This window comes from Capricornis sumatraensis, chromosome X, assembly GCF_032405125.1.
Source record: "Capricornis sumatraensis isolate serow.1 chromosome X, serow.2, whole genome shotgun sequence".
NCBI classification, from domain to species: domain Eukaryota; kingdom Metazoa; phylum Chordata; class Mammalia; order Artiodactyla; family Bovidae; genus Capricornis; species Capricornis sumatraensis.
In genome coordinates, this window is record NC_091092.1 from 9,501,895 (window position 1) to 9,521,922 (window position 20,028).

Sequence of the window (20,028 nt, forward strand, 5' to 3'; positions counted from 1 at the left end):
AGGAGAGTATCTTCATGACAAGAGAGTAGCAGTTTATTTTTTCCATTAAAAAATGATAACCATAAAATAACACATAAAAGAAAAACCCCAATATCTGTTTATCACACAAAAAACAATATTCTATTGCAGGAATGGGTAAACAACAACCTGTGGATCAAATTCAGCCCACTGCTGGGTCACCGTGAATAGTTTTTTTGGAACACAGTCATTTGTTTATTGTTTGTAGCTGAGTTTGCACTGCACCAGCAGAGTGAGTACTTGTGACAAAGACAGTATGACGCTCAAACCTAAATATTTACTACTTGGCCCTTTAAGAAAAATTTGCCAATACCTACTTTAGAATATAGGAAATTGAAAAAGTAAATTATTAAAGGGGGCGACAGAGGATGAGATGATTGAATAGCCTCACTGACTCAATGGACATGAGTTTGAGCAAACTCTGGGAGATAGTGAAGGACAGGGAAGCCTCACGCAATGCAGTCATTGGGATCACAAAGAGTCAGACACGACTTAGCGACTGAACAACAATAACAAATTATTAAATGGGACTAGAGAAGCAGCAAAACCCAAGATTTTTTTTAAAGAAAGTTATATTTTAGTAGTTATGACTCTATACTTTAAAGTACAGAATTCCATATTGTCACTCCTGTACTTAGAAATGAGTTGATAAAGACTGAACATACTTATAAGAAGTGTGAATTTAGATATAGAATCTTTTTTTCAAGGGAAGAATACATATTATGACCAAGTTGCCATATTCTACACAAAATATAGTAACTTTCTGTAAAAAAACATTCACTGCCTCACATCCCTAGGATATGAACCATTGAAAGCTGAAGTGTTAGTCACTCAGTCATGTCCAACTCTTTGTGATCCTATGGACTGTAGCCCACCAGGCTCCTCTGTCCATGGGATTCTCCAGGCAAGAATATTGGAGTGGGTTGCCATTTCCTTCTCCAGGGGATCTTCCCAACCCAGGGATCGAATCCAGACCTTCTGCATTGCAGACAGATTCTTTACTGCCGGAGCAACACAGGGAATGCTGTGAACCATTAGCAATACATGTTGGGTATAAAATAAGTGTCACCCTAAGCTCCAGTATTCTATCTGACACTGTCCTTTAATCACATCTAGAAAGGAAAAATTCATGTGCATCTGAGACTTTACAATTGCTTTGCTGACATATAGCCACTGCATCTCAGTCACTACAGAGTCAAGTGCCCATCAAGTTGTGACTTTTTATTTTTACTTTTTGGCTGCAAGACATGGCATATGGGATCCTAGTTCTTGATCAACGATTGAACCCACACACCCTGCAGTGGAGTCTTAACCAGTGGACCACCAGGGAAGTCCCAAGTTGTAACTTTTTTTTTTAATGCTTTTTATAGTTAGGATCCTTATTTCTTCTGGGTAATACTTATACAAATGTGTTCAGTTTATAAAAATTGACTGAACTGATTAAGCCCACGTCTCTTTTGTCTCCTGCGCTGGCAGGCAGGCTCTTTACCACTGGTCCCACCTGGGATACTTCAATAAATATTTTTAAAAGAGAAGAAGGAAAAAGAAAGGAAGCCCCCTTCTCACCTGCCATGCTGAGCAAGAAACTCTTTAGTCAGCATCATGAAAACTACTCAAGCATACTGAAATTATTTGACAAACATTTATGAATAGATCTTATTCATTCATGAAAGTATTTATTAAGCAGTAGATAAAACAGACAAAAAGACCTGCTCTTATGAAGTTTACAATGCTAGATATTTTGGTTATAAAAGGTTCAGTCCCTGCCTGAAAGAACTCCTAAGTATGTATCCAAAAGAATTCTAAGCAGGGACTTGAACAGACACTTGGATGGCAATGTTCACTGCAACATTATTCATGTTAACCAAAAGGTAGAAACAATCCAAAAGTTCATCAACAGATAATGGCATATACATACAGCAGAATATCATTCGGTCATAAAAACAAAGTTCTGATATATGCTATAACATGAATGAACCTTGAAGACATGTTAAGTGAAAGAAGCCAGACACAAAAGAACAAATACTGGATTATTCCACTTATATAAGGTACCTAGAATAGGCAAAGCATTATGCTTTCAAGTAAAAAGTAAAGTAAGTTAAAAGAAGCCAGTCAAAAATCACCCCACACTGTATGATTCCATTTATGTGAAACGTCCATAATAGGCAAATCTCTAAAGACACAAAATATATTAGGAGTTGCTTGCATGCATTCATACAAAGTCGTTTCAGTCATGTCCAACTCATTGCGACCCCAGTGACGTAGCCCACCAGGCTCTTCTGACTATGGGGATTCTCCAGGCAAGAATACTGGAGTGGGTTGCATATCCTCCTTCAGGGATTCCTTCCAACCCAGGGATTGAACCCACATCTCTTATGTCTCCTGCACTGACAGGCAGGTTCTTTACGACTAGTGCCACCTTAAAAGCCCTAGGAGTTGCGTAAGGACCTCTAAACAGAAAGATAGGGGTGATAGCTAAAATGTATGAGTTTTTTTTTTTTTAAGTGTAAGAAGGTCACAATAAAGCAAGCCACATGAATATGTTGGTTTCCCAAGTGGTATGAGATTTTTGAAGTGATGAAAATAGTCTACGATTGACTCTGCTCATGGTTGCACATATCTTTGAACATACTAAAACCCAGTAGATTTTACTTTGAGTGGACTGTATGGTATGTAAGTTAAATCTCACAAAGCTGCTTTTAAAAAGTATTCAGAGAGAAAAGAAACAACATATTACAATTAGACTGATTCAACAACAATGGAAAGGAGGTGCCAGTGGAATAATACTGTCAATGTCCTGAGAGAATTTAACTGTCACCCTAGTGTTCTACACACAGCAGAACCAAACTTCTTTTTTTCCCTACCTATACATGTATCTGTTCTTTTTCAAATTCTTTTCCTGATTAGGCAGAACCAATTTTCAAGAACATGGGCACAGTAAAGACATTTTTAGGCAAAGACAGAATTTACCATCAGAGATTCTACTCTCAAACTGGGGCACTATGACAACCCAGAGCAGTAGAATGGGGTGGGAGGTGGGAAGAAGGCTCAAGAGGGAGGGGACATATATATATGTATCTATGATATATGTTGATATATGGCAGAAATCAACACAATATTGTATTATCCTTCAATTAAAAAATTAAAAATAAAAAGATTCTACTGAAAGAATATTCTAGGGATTTCCCCAGTGGTCCAGAGGTTAAGACGCCACACTTACACTGCAGCAGGCACAGGTTTAATCCCCAGTTAGGGAAGTTCTATATGCTGGGTGGTACAGCCAAAAAAAGAAAAAAAAAAAAAACTAAAGAAAATATTTTCAGAGAGGAAAATAATCTCAATTAAAGGTCTGAGATGTAAAAACAAATGATGAGCAAAGAAACTGGCAAATATGTGGGCAAATCTAAACAAATATTAACTGTGAAGAAAATAATAATGTCTACTATGTGTGTATGTGGAGGAGGATGGCGAAGAGTCAGAGCTAAAATCAGATAATATGTACAATCTGGGAGGGATGTGATCAGAGTTAAAGCATTCTAGGGCCCTGTATCTTTCAAGATGAAAATAACGATATTGGTTACCTCTAGACTTTAAGAAAAGCCTTAAAGATTTCAACTGAGAAAAATTATAAATAGTTATTAATTCATTAAAAAATAAACCCATTACATGATAAATGACATATTTTATTAAAAATAACTGTATCTTCCAAACAAAAGAAAAATAGTAAGAAGGGTGACTTTTTATATATTCTACATTTTATACTATATATGCATATTAAAATAGGTACAATAGCAACACCACACACAGAGTATGTAATTTCCAACCAAGAATGGGGGAAAACCACAATCAATCCAAAATATGAGGGATGAGGAAAAGAATCAGAAAAAAAGCAGATCACTTAGAAAGCTCAAAATAAGAGATCTCAGGGCTTCCCTAGTGGCTCAGTGGTAAAGAATCCACCTGCCAATACAGGAGTTCCACTCCTGATCTGGACGATTCCACACGCCATGGAGCAACTAAGCCCATGCACCACAACTGCTGAGCCTGTGCTCTAGAGCCTGGGAGCTGCAACTACTGAAGCCTGTGCATCCTAGAGTCTGTCCTGAGCAACAAGAGAAGCCCGCATACCACAATTACAGAGTAGCTCCTGTTCCCTGCAATTCTAGCAAAGACTGCAGCAATAAAGACCCAGCATAGCCCAAAATAATAAAATTTAAAAATAAGGTATTCCTACTTATTTCTACGATATCAATAATCACTACAGAGGTAAATAATTTTCCAGGCAAAAGTGAAAAATCATTAAACAGGATTTAAAAATAAAATCTGTGCTACACTAAGTTGCTTCAGTCATATCCAACTCTTTGCAACCCTACGAACTGTAGCCAGCCAGGCTCCTCTGTCCATTGGATCCTCCAGGCAAGAATGCTGGAATGGGGAAGTGTCTAAGACATAAGGGCAAAGGAAGATTTTTCAAAAAACCAAAAGATCGAAATACACCAAGCAATGTTGTTGCTGTTCAGTTGATAAGTCATATCCGACTCTTTGTGACCCTATGGATTGCAGCACACCAGGCCTCCCTGTCCCTCATTACCTCCCAGAGTTTGCCCAAGTTCATGTCCATACCAAGCAATATACTAGCCAAAATAAAGCCTGAGTTGACAATGTCAATATCAAACAAAATGACTAAAATGAAAAGCATTTCTAAAACGCTACTTCATGATACAGGTTTGAATCAGCAGGACAATATGAAAACTATAATTGTGCCTTTACCTAATAATAGACTCAAAATATATAAAGCAAAATTTGACAGAACTTTTTAAGGAAAAACTGACAAGTCTGCCTTCTGAGTGGGAGATTTTCAACATACATCACTTGGTAATTGATAGATGAACAGCAAGAGCAACAACAAATCCATAGGATACGGAAAATTTCAATTACAATAACCTTCATTCCCTTACTCTAGTCTTCAACAACTCACCCCACTGTCACTCTAAATCCTGTCATCACATTGAACCAGTGTCCCCCTGCAATCTTAAACTCCAATGCTACAACTTCTATCATTCCAGTTCTTAATCCTAATACATGCCTTTAATGTTATCAAAGCAACCTGAAACTCAGCTGTTTGTGCTCCCAATCTGCTCTCTTTAGTCTTCACCTTCTCCCTCTTCTCTCTAGACTTACTGATCCATTAGCTCAGTCACTCTCTTGCCTTCGTGTCCCACCCTGGAGGAACTACGACCCTTGACATTAGTAACATCACAAATTCGTGCTCCCTAAACTTAGAGTTGGACTGTGAAGAAAGCTGAGCGACGAAGAATTGATGCTTTTGAACTGTGGTGTTGGAGAAGACTCTTGAGAGTCCCTTGGACTGCAAGGAGATCCAACCAGTCCATTCTGAAGGAGATCAGCCCTGGGATTTCTTTGGAAGGAATGATGCTAAAGCTGAAACTCCAATACTTTGGCCACCTCATGCAAAGAGTTGACTCATTGGAAAAGACTCTGATCCTGGGAGGGATTGGGGGCAGGAGGAGAAGGGGACAACAGAGGATGAGATGGCTGGATGGCATCACTGACTCGATGGACATGAGTTTGAGTGAACTCCGGGAGTTGATGATGGACAGGAAGGCCTGGCGTGCTGTGATTCATGGGGTCACAAAGAGTCGGACACGACTGAGTGACTGAACTGAACTGAAACTTATGTGGGCCTTCAGAACTGTGTCTCTTAATCTATCTCTATTTCCACCAAGAGCTATTTCAAAATGTATACTCTCAAACATTAACATTCTATCTTTTCTTCCTCATTCTCAGCAGAAGACCTTGCCTCCTACTTGAGTGAAAATTTGAGAAAAAAAAATCACTAAAACCACTGGGCAGAAATTCCCTCAATCACATCCCTTACTAACTCACAAATTTATGGACATCAACACCCATATCTCTCTTCCTATTGAAAAGAAATCCCTATAACTTTAGCCCTGAAAGTGAAAGTGATAGTCACTCAGTCGTGTCTGACTCTTTGCAACCCCTATGGATGGTAGCCCACAGGCTACAGAGGCTACAGAGGACAGGCTCCTCTGTCCATGGAATTCTCCAGGGAAGAATACTGGAGTGGGTTGCCATTTCCTCCTCCATTAACCCTGATCCCTACTCTTGATACCGCTCCTCTATATTCCCATGGAACTCTGTGGATACTATCATAGGATTTATCACACTGTACTTCTCTCTCCTACTACATTTAAAGATCTTCAAGGCTCAGGCTCTGACTAGGTAGGTTGCCTTAGCAAAGTTACATAACTTTTCCAAGCCTCAGTTGTCTCATCTCTAAAATGGGAATAGCATTTCCCATGAATCCTGCCTCTAGTCACATGACCCTGGATAATTATTTGACTTCTCTGTGCCTCAAACTCCTCCTCTCTAAAATGGGGATAAAAGTGTATATGTCACAAAGGCTGTAAAGAGGTTTAAATGAGTTCAAACCACTTGTTATCGGGTGTGTTTTACATTTACAGCACATTTCAGTTTGGCCTAGCCACATTCCCAGTGCTCATTTAGTCACATGAGGTTAGTGGCTACCACACTAGACAGCACAGTATAGAAAATAGTAGGTGCTAAATAAATGGTTATTTTGAATTGAGGTTAAGAATAAAAAGAACTTTCAGACCCTCAGAACTAGGAAAAAAATACATAGTCTGACATTTCATTTTCTACATTTTAACATCTCTGAAAACAAAACTAATCCTAAAATCAGTATCAGGTAACAATTTTAATGGTAATATCTCATTGTAATGGTTCAAAAGATAATGATGCATCTTAAAACTGATGTCATCTTAGAGTTGGTGAAATACTGTGTAAAGCACTTGGCGCATGGTATATAAAGCTCATATAACTATATGAAGCTTATAGTTAACTTATGTGCTAAGTTGATTTGGTTGTGTCCGACTCTTTGCAACCTATGGGCCACAGCCCACCAGGCTCTTCTGTCCATGGGATTCTTCAGGCAAGAATACTGGGGTGGGTGGCCATGCCCTCCTCCAGGGGATCTTCCTGACCTAGGCAATGAACCCGGATATCTTATGTCTCCTGCATTGGCAGGTGGGTTCTTTACTACTAGCGCCATATGGGAAGAACAATAGTTAACTTATTCTTACTCATATTTGTATCTCTAATACTAGTTCAATGACTCTCACGTTAGTTAATAAATGTTCACTGAGTGAATTTCTACAGGATATAACCTCAAACTTTGTACATCTAAAGCCAAACATATTATGTTCCTTTTAAAACTACCTCCTTTTCCACAAATTTCCTTCTATGGTCAAAGGTACCATCATTTTGCAACATACTGGCTTACAAACTCTATCTTTATTTCTTGACCTTTCCCTTAATCCAGTTTAGGTACTAGATTATGTCAATTCTTCCTTTACAGTCTCCTTTAAGATTTGTCCCTTCAATTTTTCATACCCCTTAATCTCTGATAGTGATTCTCAGACTTTTTGGTCTCAAGACTCTTAAAAATTAGAAGATCCCCAAAAGCTTTTGTTTATCTGGTTTATAGCTGTTGATATTGACCATATTCGAAATTAAAGCTGGAAATTTTTTTAATGTTTAGTAACTCATTTAAAAAATAAACTCATTACATGTTAACCATAAATGAAATATTTTATGAAAAATAACTATATTTTCCCAAAAAAAGACAGCATGACATAGTTTTACATTTCTACAATGTTTCTGACTTAATAGAATATAGATAGATACTCTGCTTATGCATTAAATGTAACAATATATTGTTATGATTGAAGTACATGAAGAAAAGTTAGCCTCACACACATATGTAATTGGAAAAGAAGGAATATTTGAATAGCCTTTTCAAAAAATTATGGATATTAGTCTTTGATACTTCACCAAAACTAATAAGTGGTAGTCTCTTAGGAAATAGCTGCAATGTGGATTCTGAAATCTTATCAATGAACTCTTTGTACTCTATTCCATTAAAATTCCTTGACATATCTTGTACTTTGGATGGCTTTTACTCATACATAATTTCAAACGAGATCATTTGGAAATTAGTTATACCTATCTCCCAAATGTTGACATATTTCATTATATAATTATTAATATAATTATAATCATTATATAATACTAAAAATCACAGTCATTAATATTCTCATTCTCATCAGCAAAGTCTTTTAAGTATTGGGAAGCTGTCAAGTTCACAATGACAAATACAAATTTTTCAAACTTGTCATTTTTGCTTAAAAGCTCAAATTTTACCACTTGCCACAAATAGTGCCAGTTGTTTTCTATGAAATGACCAGCTCATTTTGTTCATTTTCAAGAAAACATCTGCCAAATACCAAGTCTGAATAACCATAGTTTATATGTCAGTCATTCTTTGAAGTAAAAATGGTATTCCATGGAATAAAGCAGCTAGTTTGGCTCACAATTCAATCACACAAAGTTCCTTCCCTCATGACAACTGCTGTGCTTTAATATGCAGAAGGGATTTATTGATACTTCCCATTTCACCAGACAGAATACTAAAGATATGTCTCACAGGTTAAAGTTTAATATAATTAATGAATTAATCTTTATTGCTTCATTTGGGACATTATTAAGTAAAACTTGCATTTTTGTTTTTTATTACAGTAAAGAACACAACAAACCCTACTACAGTGTGGACTCACTGCCCTGAGTGTGTCAGTTTTATCCACCATCAGTGCAAATGTCAACACAGTGAAAATAGCTATTAACATCTTGATATCGCTATAAAGATAATTTTAACCTCTGAGACCTCCTGGAAGTTTCTTAGGAAGCATCAAAGGATCCACAGAGCATATTTGAGAATTGCTAAGTTTAGGATATCATCATCATGTCAGTCTCCTAACTAGTCTTCCTGATTCTAGCTTCCACCCTAATTCATAATGTTTGGCATTATTAGATACAACTTCCTACAATGTTGCTTTCAACATGTTCTGTCCCAAGTTTCTCAGTGATTTCCCCACTGGATAAAGTTCAAATTCCTTACCATCATATTTAAAGACCGCTACAATTTTTCCTCACCCAATTTTTTCAGCCTTACCACCCACCACTGCCTGACATCAATTGCAATTAAGTCAGTCTGATATATTTAAGGTTTCCTAAAACACAATTTACAGTTCACAACTTTGCTTGAAATGTTCCTGTCATATCAAACATCAAATCTCAAATCCTACTCCACCTTCATGGCCCAGTTCAATGCCCACGTACTTTATGATGCTTTTTCTAATCACTCTCGTTTACAGTGTTCTTTTCTTCCTGGAAATATCACAGCAATTATTATCCTCACATTAACATACACTGTCTTTGATAATAGAACTTACGCATTGTCATTTAACTTTATGTGCTTCCCTTAGTCTCCGAAATAGATTACAAACCCCTGGAATATAGAAACTCTCAGCTAATCTTTGAATCTTCTACACTGTCTCATATAATGCAACAAACATAGTCAATTTTTGAAAATGAAAACAATAAATGAATTCCCTCCCTTCCCCAAAGCAAGAGAAGTTCTGTTAGATGAACGGTTCACATGGTCTGTGAACTACTGATGGTCCTTGAAAGACTTCCAGGTGGACAGTAGATTGATTTCTTAGAGTTATTAATGCTTTCAATGGGACTAATTATGGTATTTAATCAAAATCAGTCCACTGGCATCTCATGAAAAGTAATCCTCTCCTTCTCATTAATTCTGATGAGGTTTTCACAGTGTTAATCAAGAAACTGTAGAATAAATGACCCAAAGGACCCTGTTGAAGTGGTTTAAAAGGGAAAAGATGGCAATCACTGCTCTAGATCAGCAAAGAGACTCCAATGTGAACTCAATTCTATCTGTAACAATTATTTCCTTAAAAGAAGATAAAAAACAAATGTGGGGAAAATGTCATTTGTTAATCTGAGAGACAGGTATAATGGTTTTCGTTATGCTACTCATTACATCTTCCTGTTTCATACATTTTAAAATAAGTAAGTAAAGTTGTTTGGCACTTTGAAGCACACATGGTGCATCGATATACAAGCACGTATCACTGATCAATGCATAATGCTGTTCAATTTTTACTTACCAGTGCATCATCTTGCAATGAAGCAAAAAAGAAGCCATAGAGCAAGTTAATTTGCTCCTTGTGATCAATGAAGTCAAACATTGCAACCAGCCAACGATAAAAAAGCACCTATTGAGAAACAAAATGCTTATCTTTAGAGAAATATAACTAGCAACAAAAGAGCTTAATTACCCCCCTCAGGACTGTTTTAGAAACCTCTAGCACAAAGAAGGATAATAGATTTTATTTCTCAGTAAAAATTTCTATTTGAACAGAGTTCTTGCATCAAGCTATATTGTTCCAAAACTACAAGCTTTGCACAAAAGGCCACTGCCATTACTTCATAAGTGGCTCTTCCTTGCCAGCGCTTAAGTGGCTCTGAAGGACTTATCATCAAAGTGTTTAAAAAAAATTACCTTGGTGCTACCAGAACACTTGCCAGCACAAAGCCAGGAGACCGCCTTAACCACAGAATCTTCTGATATTAGAGTTGCTGGAATCATACACTTGAATATCCGAGTGTTTACAGCACTCCCTAGAAAGTAGACAAAGTCCAAATTAAACTACATTTTAGGGTCTTGATTGTCCCTTCACTGTAATTAACTCTTGGTCCTAAAACTTTCCCTTTACGTTGAAGGCAATAAAGTAATATTCAATAACACTTACGGAAAAGGCAATGGCAACCCATTCCAGTGCCTGGAAAATTCCATGGATGGAGGAGGCTGGTGGGCTACAGTCCATGGGGTCGCTAAGAGTCGGACACGACTGAGCGACTTCACTTTCCCTTTTCACTTTCATGCATTGGAGAAGGAAATGGCAACCCACTCCAGTGTTCTTGCCTGAAGAATCCCACGAACGGGGGAGCCTGGTGGCCTGCCATCTATGGGGTCACACAGAGTCGGACACGACTGAAGTGACTTAGCAGCAGCAGCAGCAGCAGCAGCAATAACTCTTATCATCATTACAAACCATAGTTCGAAACAAAAATGTACCTTTAACTTCTAATATAAACTACAAAGCAGATTCTTTGGCTCTAATATTTCTATCTAACAATGGAGGATGAATACAGGATCTCTTCTTGGAAGGATGAAAATGTTTGGACAATTAGATAGTAGTGATGATTGCCCAACTCTATGTGCTGTGCTTAGTCACTTAGTCATGTCTGACCCTTTGCAACCCCATGGACTATACAGTCCATGGAATTCTCCAGGCCAGAATACTGGAGTGAGTAGCCTTTCCCTTTTCCAGGGGATCTTCTCAACCCAGGGATCAAACCCAGGTCTCCCACATTGCAGGCATATTCTTTACCTTCTGAGCCACCAGGGAAACCCAAGAATACTGGAGTGGGTAGCTTATCCCATCTCCAGGGGATCTTCCTGACCCAGGAATTGAACCAGGGTCTCCTGCATTGTAGACAGACCTGGGAAGCCCACCCAACTCCATGGATATGCTTAAAAAAAAAAAAGAAGAACAACAAAACCAACCCCATATGCTTCCAAAGGGTGAATTTTATGGTATGTGAATTACATCTCAAAAATACTGTTTTACTCCTAAGAAAATTTCAAGGACTTTTAAAAATGGCATAATAGATTCTGGTTTATTTAAATCTACTGTAAGACATCTTACATCAGCTGCTACATTTAAGAACAGACAGATGCATTTGTATTCTCCATCCATGCCCCAAAAGTGGGAAGAATACCAGAATGAAACAACTACCCTATTAGCTGGTAGTATTGTCATTCTATATTGGTCCAATCTTTCCATCATTCTCTGTCTTCCATGCCATTCTCCCATCTGCTAATAGAAGTGATGTGACCAGTAGCTTTGTCTTAATATACACCCTATATCAGCTTCTGCTTATTAAGGCTTCAATAATTTTATATATACATATATTATCAATTTCTTTTTGTATTTAAACATTGTTTTATTTGCATTATACTGTGGTGATCAGAACCATTCACTGAAAAACTAATGTTCTCAACTTCTCATACAAGTAGAAGCCACAACAGTATCTTGGATACATGTGTTTTTAACCAATGTTTTAAAGGCATTACAGTGTGGTAATCACATCCATTCAGTATAACACTGTTCTCAACTTCTCCCGAGAGTAGCATTCTTAGAAATATACAGGTCTTTAAACACTGTCTTAAATGCACTATACCATGGTGATCACATCCATTCACAAAGATAACACTGTTCTTAACTTCACCCATAAGTAGCATTCTCAGAAACATCTTATATATGTCTTTTATTTTCCTACAGGTGCAGACCTCTTGTTTTTTTTTCTTAGTAAAAATTGTATATATTTAAGATCCACAACATGATAATATGATATAATCAGCCCTCCATATCCTCAAGTTCCACATCTGTGAATTCAACTAAACACAGAAAGTGTTCCTAAAAAAATATTACATAAAGTTCCAAACAGCAAAGCTTGAATTAGGCATACACAGGCAACTATTTACACTGCATTTACATTGTATTTACAACTATTTATATAGTTGTATCACTGGAAAAGACTCTGATGCTGGGAGGGATTGGGGGCAGGAGGAGAAGGGGACAACAGAGGATGGGATGGCTGGATGGCATCACCGACTCGATGGACGTGAGTTTGAGTGAACTCCGGGAGTTGGTGATGGACATGGAATGACTGAGTGACTGAACTGAACTGAACATGTAAACACCTGGCAGATACTGTATACCTATTATAGTAAAATGACTACTATAGTCAAGCTGATCAACATTTTATTTCCTTAAATAGTTACCATTTTCTTCTCTGTGATAAGAGCACCTAAAGTCTATTCTCTTGCAAATTTCCAATATTCTATACAATATTACTAACTTTAGTCATCATGTTCTCTAGATTTACTTATCCCACATAACTACAACAATGTGTCTCATCAATTTCTACCCCATCATTTTGTGTTGAAAAAAGGAAGCAGTGATGGCAGATAATGAATCATAAGAATAAAAATCTCTGGTTTCCACTCAGTGATTTCCTGTTTTTACCTCTCTTCTCCCCTATTCCCCTCCCCCAATTCTTGTAAAGTTTATAACAGTCTGACCACTAATACTTTATACATATACCAAATTCAAGGGGAGAATTCTATGTTGAATAGAGTCCTATATTGACTCTGTTCTTACTTCCCAGTGACTTTTTAATTACTAAAGAGTACAAAGTCCCTTTGTACCTAATTATGACATTTCTAGCATACCTGCCCTTGAATATGCATTTCAACTTAGCAAAGGAGTTACAGACAAAGATCTAATAGTGATGGGGGATATTATAGAAATAACTAGAAGGAGAAAAGCAATTAAGGAGGCTACCTTTAATGTCTCCAAATTCCAGCTTAATAGAAAAATGAAATTAGACTGGAAAGTTAGAGATTATTTTTCAAATTGTTATATACAAGTTTCAAAGCCTGAGGCATGCATTTTTAAAAACACATGCATTTGCTACAAGACCTAGCAAACATCACGAAAACCTAATCGTTCATTTCTGAGATATCATAAAAGAGAAGAGAAATTCCAAAGTAGAAAACATCTGTACATTCTATACATGTTTTAAGGGGAGAAGGAATAGATAGAATTGTTCTCGATAGACACTAATTAGTTAAATATGAATTCATGGATATTTGTTAGAGCAAACAATCTGAAACCACTTATAAGAAGACCAATTTTATTAGGTCAAATTTAACTTTCTAGGAAAACAGAGAGCACTAATCAGGTAAAAATAGAGAACTAAAATATCTGGAAGTCATATACTGAATTCAGCTAGTCATGCACTGTTTCTTTAAAATAAACACACATGCCCTTGCAAATGGCAACCCACTCCAGTATTCCTGCCTGGAGAAGCCCATCGACAAAGGAGCCTGGCGGGCTCTAGTCCATGGGGTCGCAAAGAGTCGGACACGACTGAGGGACTAACACATACCCTTGCAAACATGACAGGATATGCACAAAGGAACCCAATATGCAAAATGATATATTCAGTATCCAAGTTTGATAGTTGTCTTAAAGAAAAAAAGCAGAAAATCTGATAGCAGTGTGGTGCACTATGAACACTAGAAGGGGAGTAACGAGACCAGAGTTCCCCAGTTTTAGCTCTGAGATTATGCAAGTCTCTTTAACCACTCTGGGCTTCAGTTGCCTCACATTTAAAATGAGAATGTTCAAGGGCTAAAATACTCTCTAAGTCTAAATTTGGATAAAGGTAGGTTAAAAGGTTCTCAAGTGAAAAGAATAATGGACAGATACTATTTCTTTCTAAGATTCCCCACCTCCACCCCCATACAAATGAACTTAGAACAGAAAAGGAAGCATTTGCTCAAAAGAAAAAGCATCTTAACGGTTAAAGCCACAGACACTGGAATGGAGACAATATCAACAGCGACTTGCTGTCACTGATAAGTGAGTCTAAAGGCAATAAAGTACACCAGCGATCTCTTAATGTGCCTTCCAGCAACACTACTTAAACTATTATCTACCCTTCCTAACAGAAATACTAAAAATTGCTTCCAAGCATTTGGTAACAAGAATCCATTTGAAAAATAAAAATGTGATAACTAGCCATTTTCAGCATATGCACATAGAAACTTTTCGTTAAGGTAGTTTCAACATAGTGAAAGTGAAAGTCGCTCAGTTGTGTCCGACTCTTTGCGACCCCGTGGACTATACAGTCCATGGAATTCTCCAAGCCAGAATACTGGAGTGGGTAGCCTTTCCCTCCTCCAGGGGATCTTCCCAACCCAGGGATCAAACCCAGGTCTCCCGCACTGCAAGCAGATTCTTTACCAGCTGAGCCACAATTGAAGTTTGGAGATAAGAAAGGTCCGTTTGTATAATCTTTGATTGGTTTTATGAAGAGAATAGGAAAAATATACAGTTCTTTAACTGCATCTGATTCCAATCAACAATGTAATTCAAATTCTGAAAGGCAAAACTAATGCTGAAAAATTTATCCCTGTGACATACCAAATTTGCCACTGAGTGCCACACTTAATAGAATGTCAATTCCTTCTGGAGCTAACCCATTCTTCCATGCCACGTTTTCCACAGTTTTCAAGTGTTTCTCTTTATTCTGTGAAGTTTTAATGGGACCTGAAAGAGGAACAATAGTAAACAGTGAGAACTTTAAAACTCTCTCACTCCTCAGCCTCAACAGTTACAATTAGACTACTTCAAAGGAACACCTTTATGTAAAAAAAGTCTTCCTAAAAACCCTTCAAAGCCCTTAAAACTCTAGAATATTTGACAGCAGGAAAACTGAGTCCTGCCCTGGTTTCTTTGCTCTAAACTAACTAAAAGCACTGAACTTAAGACTAAGCTGTTTTCAATAACTAAGACAGTGGTTCACAAGGTTTCCTGCACATTTGAATCACTTAGAGCTGTTGAAAAATTCCAATGCCCAAGTTGTGTCCCATACTAATAAAATCAGAAAATCTAAGAGTGGATGCCAGGTACCAGTGGTTTCTAAAGATTCTCGGGTAGACTTCCCTGGTGGTTAAGAATCTGCCGTGCAATGCAGGGGACTCGGGTTCGATTCTCAGTCAGGAAACTAAGATCCCACGTGCTGCAGAACTACTGAGACCTTGTGCCACAGAGAGTCTGTGAAACGAAAGACCCCACATGACACAACAAAGATCCCGAGCACCTCCTGTGACAAAGCTGCATCCGTGATGCAGTCAAATAAATCAATATTAAAAGAAAAAGATTCTGAGGTAATTTAATCCCAACGTGCAACAGTTTGAAAACCACTCTGCCGGAACATTTTTTGTTATTGTATCCCTAGTACCTAGCATACTGATATGCAGTTAAGTGCTCAATAAATATCCATTAAATAAACAAAAATCATGAATGAGCAAAAATATGCTTTCCTTTAAAAATCCTTACCAACAAAGTCTAGAATTTTTTCACAGGAACAGGCCTTACACAAGTAAAACAATCTCTTACCTTTCTCAAAGTATCTCAATGCTATCTGCAGAGCGTTTTCTGTTTGACCATCAGCACCTTCACAATCTTCCACAGTATTGTTCTGTCCACATTTTGAGATGCTCTTTGAGTCATTTAGGTCCTCTTTTACTCTCCAGGCTGAAAGTCTAGTCTGATAGCTACTACTATCCTGTGAAGTCCTCTTTCGTGCCCAAGAGTTAACTTTCTTTTGAGATGACATTACTGCACATGTTCTACACAAAAACAAGTGTCAAGGTGTCACTAACCAGCCAAACAGTTACTCCCTTTTTACTCCAAAGACAGAGCACCTAGCATACAAGTACACAATAAAAAATGACAGCAATCCAGGCAACAAAATCTATAGGTTAACTTTCTCAAAAAGCCCTTTGACTTAAAGAGGAACAGAGAGAAACAGCTCTCCAAGGTAACATTCACCAGCTGAACTGGCCCTGTGGGAGGGGGGAAAAAAGATGGTAAGAGTACAGGGAACATAACAAATTCTCCTAAAATGGCTATATCACATAAGTGAGTCTAATACTAATTCATCTCATGAACTCAATGTTATTTTCTCCACTCCTATTTCTCTCCACTTTGCCTTGATTTTGCTTTTAATCTTTAATGCTGCCTGCCTTGTCAGTGCAAAGTTTAAGACAAACTGGTTGCCAAGCTAAGGATTCTCAGAACAGAAACATGCCTCACTAATTCACTTATTCAGTAAATAATTACTAAGCATCATCTATATGCCAAGCACAGTTCTACTTATCAGGGATAAATCATAAAAGTCAAGGCCTCTGCTATAGTGAAACTTACAGGGGGTGGGATGGGGAGGCGCACGAGAGTCAATAAATAAGTAAATAACTAATGCTGCTGCTGCTAAGTCACTTCAGTCACGTCCGACTCTGTGCGACCCCATAGACGGCAGCCCACCAGGCTCCCCCATCCCTGGGATTCTCCAGGCAAGAACACTGGAGTGGGTTGCCATTTCCTTCTCCAATGCATGAAAGTGAAAAGTGAGGGTGAAGTCGCTCAGTCGTGTCCGACCCTCAGCAACCCCATGGACTGCAGCCTTCCAGGCTCCTCCATCCATGGGATTTTCCAGGCAAGAGTACTGGAGTGGGTTGCCATTGCCTTCTCCGAATAGTGAACATAACATACAGTGGTGTGATTTTAAAAAGGGGGGGTGAGGTGACAGTGACAAGCTACTGTGGAACAAGTGTTCAGAGAAAGCCTCTCTGATGTGACCTTTAAGCTAAATTCAAATGCCAGGAGGAACCAAATATGTTAAGATCTGGTCAAAGAGTATTTCACAGAGAGGAAAGAGCAAGACATACTAAGATCTTGAAGCAAGGTCTTTGTGTGTTAAACAAACAGCAACACCACCAGTAAGAGGTGAGGATGAGTAGTGGCATGAAAGAGGTACAGAGTAGTGGGAGACAAAGTCAGAAAGGCAGACAGGGACTGCTATATTGGGGTTTGTCAACCAAAACAAGGAGTCTGGATTTTAAGTGTCATAGGCAACTAAGAGAAAGTGATACCATCTGATTTGTTTTAAAATCGTTTTCGCTGCAGCGCAGAGAATAGAATGTCAGAAGTCCAGGAGTGGAAACAGACAATTTAAAAAGTTTAGCAAAGGGCCAGAAGAGATGTGAGTGTGGTCTGAACCTGGCCTAAAGTGTAAACAGTAAGAGAGACAGAAGATGATTGTAATCGTGAAATGTTTTGGAAGGAGATTGATCAAGGCCATAACAAAAGAATTGGATGTAGGGAAAAAGAGAGAAAGCCAGAATGACTTCTAAATTTGGGGCTGCAAATGGAAAAAACGAAAGGAATGGTCGTAATGACACTCAACCCCACCTCCCTAGAACAGATGAGGCCGGAGCAGGAAGGAGAGCAATACGTGTGTGTAGACCACCAGGAAGTTCCAGGTTGCCAGTTGTTTCCTCGGTTCCTGCGTAAGAAGGGCGGGCGACCTGCTTCTGGCCCCTTCTGATGGAACTGTCCCATCGCTCCCCAAGAACTCCTCTCTCACAGCCTGCAACAGGGAGCAAACCTGGCCGCGACCACGGACCCACTGGGCAGATTCCTGGTGTGGGGGAAACCCGACACCTTGGAGGACTGCCTTGCTCAGAAGTCAGGAGATTAATTCTCTTCGGTACCTGAGCTCCCATTTTGCCTTGTGTTTAAAAGTACCTCACCTCACACACTCCGGGGTCCCAAATCCTCCAGGTTCCAAACACCACCTCTCAGATTCAAATAAACAGGCTCCACCCCGCGCATGCGCTTCCGCGGGGACGCGGCTGGCGCCAGGGCGGAGCCCCGTGCTCTGCTGAAGCTTGATTGGTTGAGTCACAGCTCACTGGCGCGAGGCGGTGCGCGCGCTGACGCTGACGCAAACTCAATTCCTCAGAGCCGCGCTCCCCACCCGCCCGGGCCCGGCCGTTGCTGCTAAAATCAGCTGATTGGCTGACGTTCCCCTAGTTCTAATATTGTTCGCATTCGTCACTGTGCGTAAAACAAAACGATTAGTGTCTCGGTTCTTGAATTTAACAAAACCAATTGTAGTGATCCTTTTGCTCAGGCTGATCCCAAATGTCGGGACTTTGTAGGAAAATATGAAACTGCAAACTTCTCAATAAAGGCTGTTCTCCCTTGCTGGGCAAGAAATTAAGTTAAAGGGCCTGAGACCTCTGAAGCTGTCTCTAGGAGGTGAGAGGAAAGAACAGCTGAATTGACCTTTTTACCGAGAATGGGCACGCATACCTTCGAGGGTTTGCTGGAAACGGTGTCTTGTATGTAGCTGGCCAATCAAAATGCAAAGGTTCCTAACTTTGAGGAAACGATGGACTTTACAGACACTGGCTAAAACAGCAACAAGGGCTTAGTCTGAGACCTGAGATTAGTCCCTGGTTTAATCTTCCTAGAGTGGGGAGTGGTGAGAAAAGATAAAAATTTAGTGACTCTCACAGATTTTTTTGAAGCCAAAACATAACCCATAAACTGTAGGCAAAACTGTGGGAGGAAACTTTGCAATCTTAGGGAGAGATGAAGAATCAGATTATGTTGATGTATTTGGGAAAGACTACAGCAAAAATGTGAAAGTTGGACTGTGAAGAAAGCTGAGCGCCGAAGAACTGATGCTTTTGAACTGTGGTGTTGGAGAAGACTCTTGAGAGTCCTTTGGACTGCAAGAAGATCCAACCAGTCCATTCTAAAGGAGATCAGTCCTTCCAAAGGAAGGAATGATGCTAAAGCTGAAACTCCAGTACTTTGGCCACCTCATGCGAAGAGTTGACTCATTGGAAAAGACTCTGATGCTCGGAGGGATTGGGGGCAGGAGGAGAAGGGGACGGCAGAGGATGAGATGGCTGGATGGCATCACCGACTCGATGGACATGAGTTTGTGTGAGCTCCGGGAGTTGGTGATGGACAGGGAGGCCTGGCGTGCTGCAGTTCATGGGGTCGCAAGAGTCGGACACGACTGAGCGACTGAACTGAACTGAACAGCAAAAATGGTTATTTGCCACATCTTACATGCTTTTCAAAGTACTTTCAAGTTTAATCATGCATGAGAACTGACTATTCAATATTTTCTATGATAGCTGCTCTTCCTTATCTAGTAAAACTGAAAAATTCTTGAGACACATGTTCATAGTTTTAATCATTTCATAGACTCATGTGTAGATTGGAAAGAATTTTAAGCCTTCAATCACCTTGTTTTTGTAAATGAAATTGGGGCCCTGGGTGGTAAAATAATTTGCCTAATGTGACAAGTCTGTGGCACTGGAATTTGTGCCAGTTTGTGGGTACATATATAGTGAGACACACTGGCTCATCTTTATTTATTCATCTGCAATTCTTTATTTTTGTGAAATCATTCTTCAACCTTCCCTTGGCATCACCAAACCTAGGAACTGTACTGAGATCTTAATTTTGTGGCTTTCTGTTTCATGTGCTGACATCACAAAATTGTGAGTGAACTTAAATGAGA

General features: G+C 39.0%; 1 protein-coding gene across 2 annotated transcripts in view; it reads right to left on the reverse strand.

Annotated features, from left to right (window-relative positions):
- Positions 1-16,260, reverse strand: part of CENPI (centromere protein I) — a 52,645-nt gene extending 36,385 nt beyond the window's left edge. For both annotated transcript variants that reach the window (XM_068962818.1, XM_068962817.1), the window contains exons 1-4: positions 16,041-16,260; positions 15,063-15,188; positions 10,505-10,623; positions 10,110-10,217 (exon numbers count right to left, since the gene is read on the reverse strand). In XM_068962818.1, the coding sequence (XP_068818919.1) occupies positions 10,110-10,217; positions 10,505-10,623; positions 15,063-15,188; positions 16,041-16,260 (573 nt within the window). The remainder of the gene's footprint in view (positions 1-10,109; positions 10,218-10,504; positions 10,624-15,062; positions 15,189-16,040) is intronic.
- Positions 16,261-20,028: the final 3,768 nt, after the last annotated feature.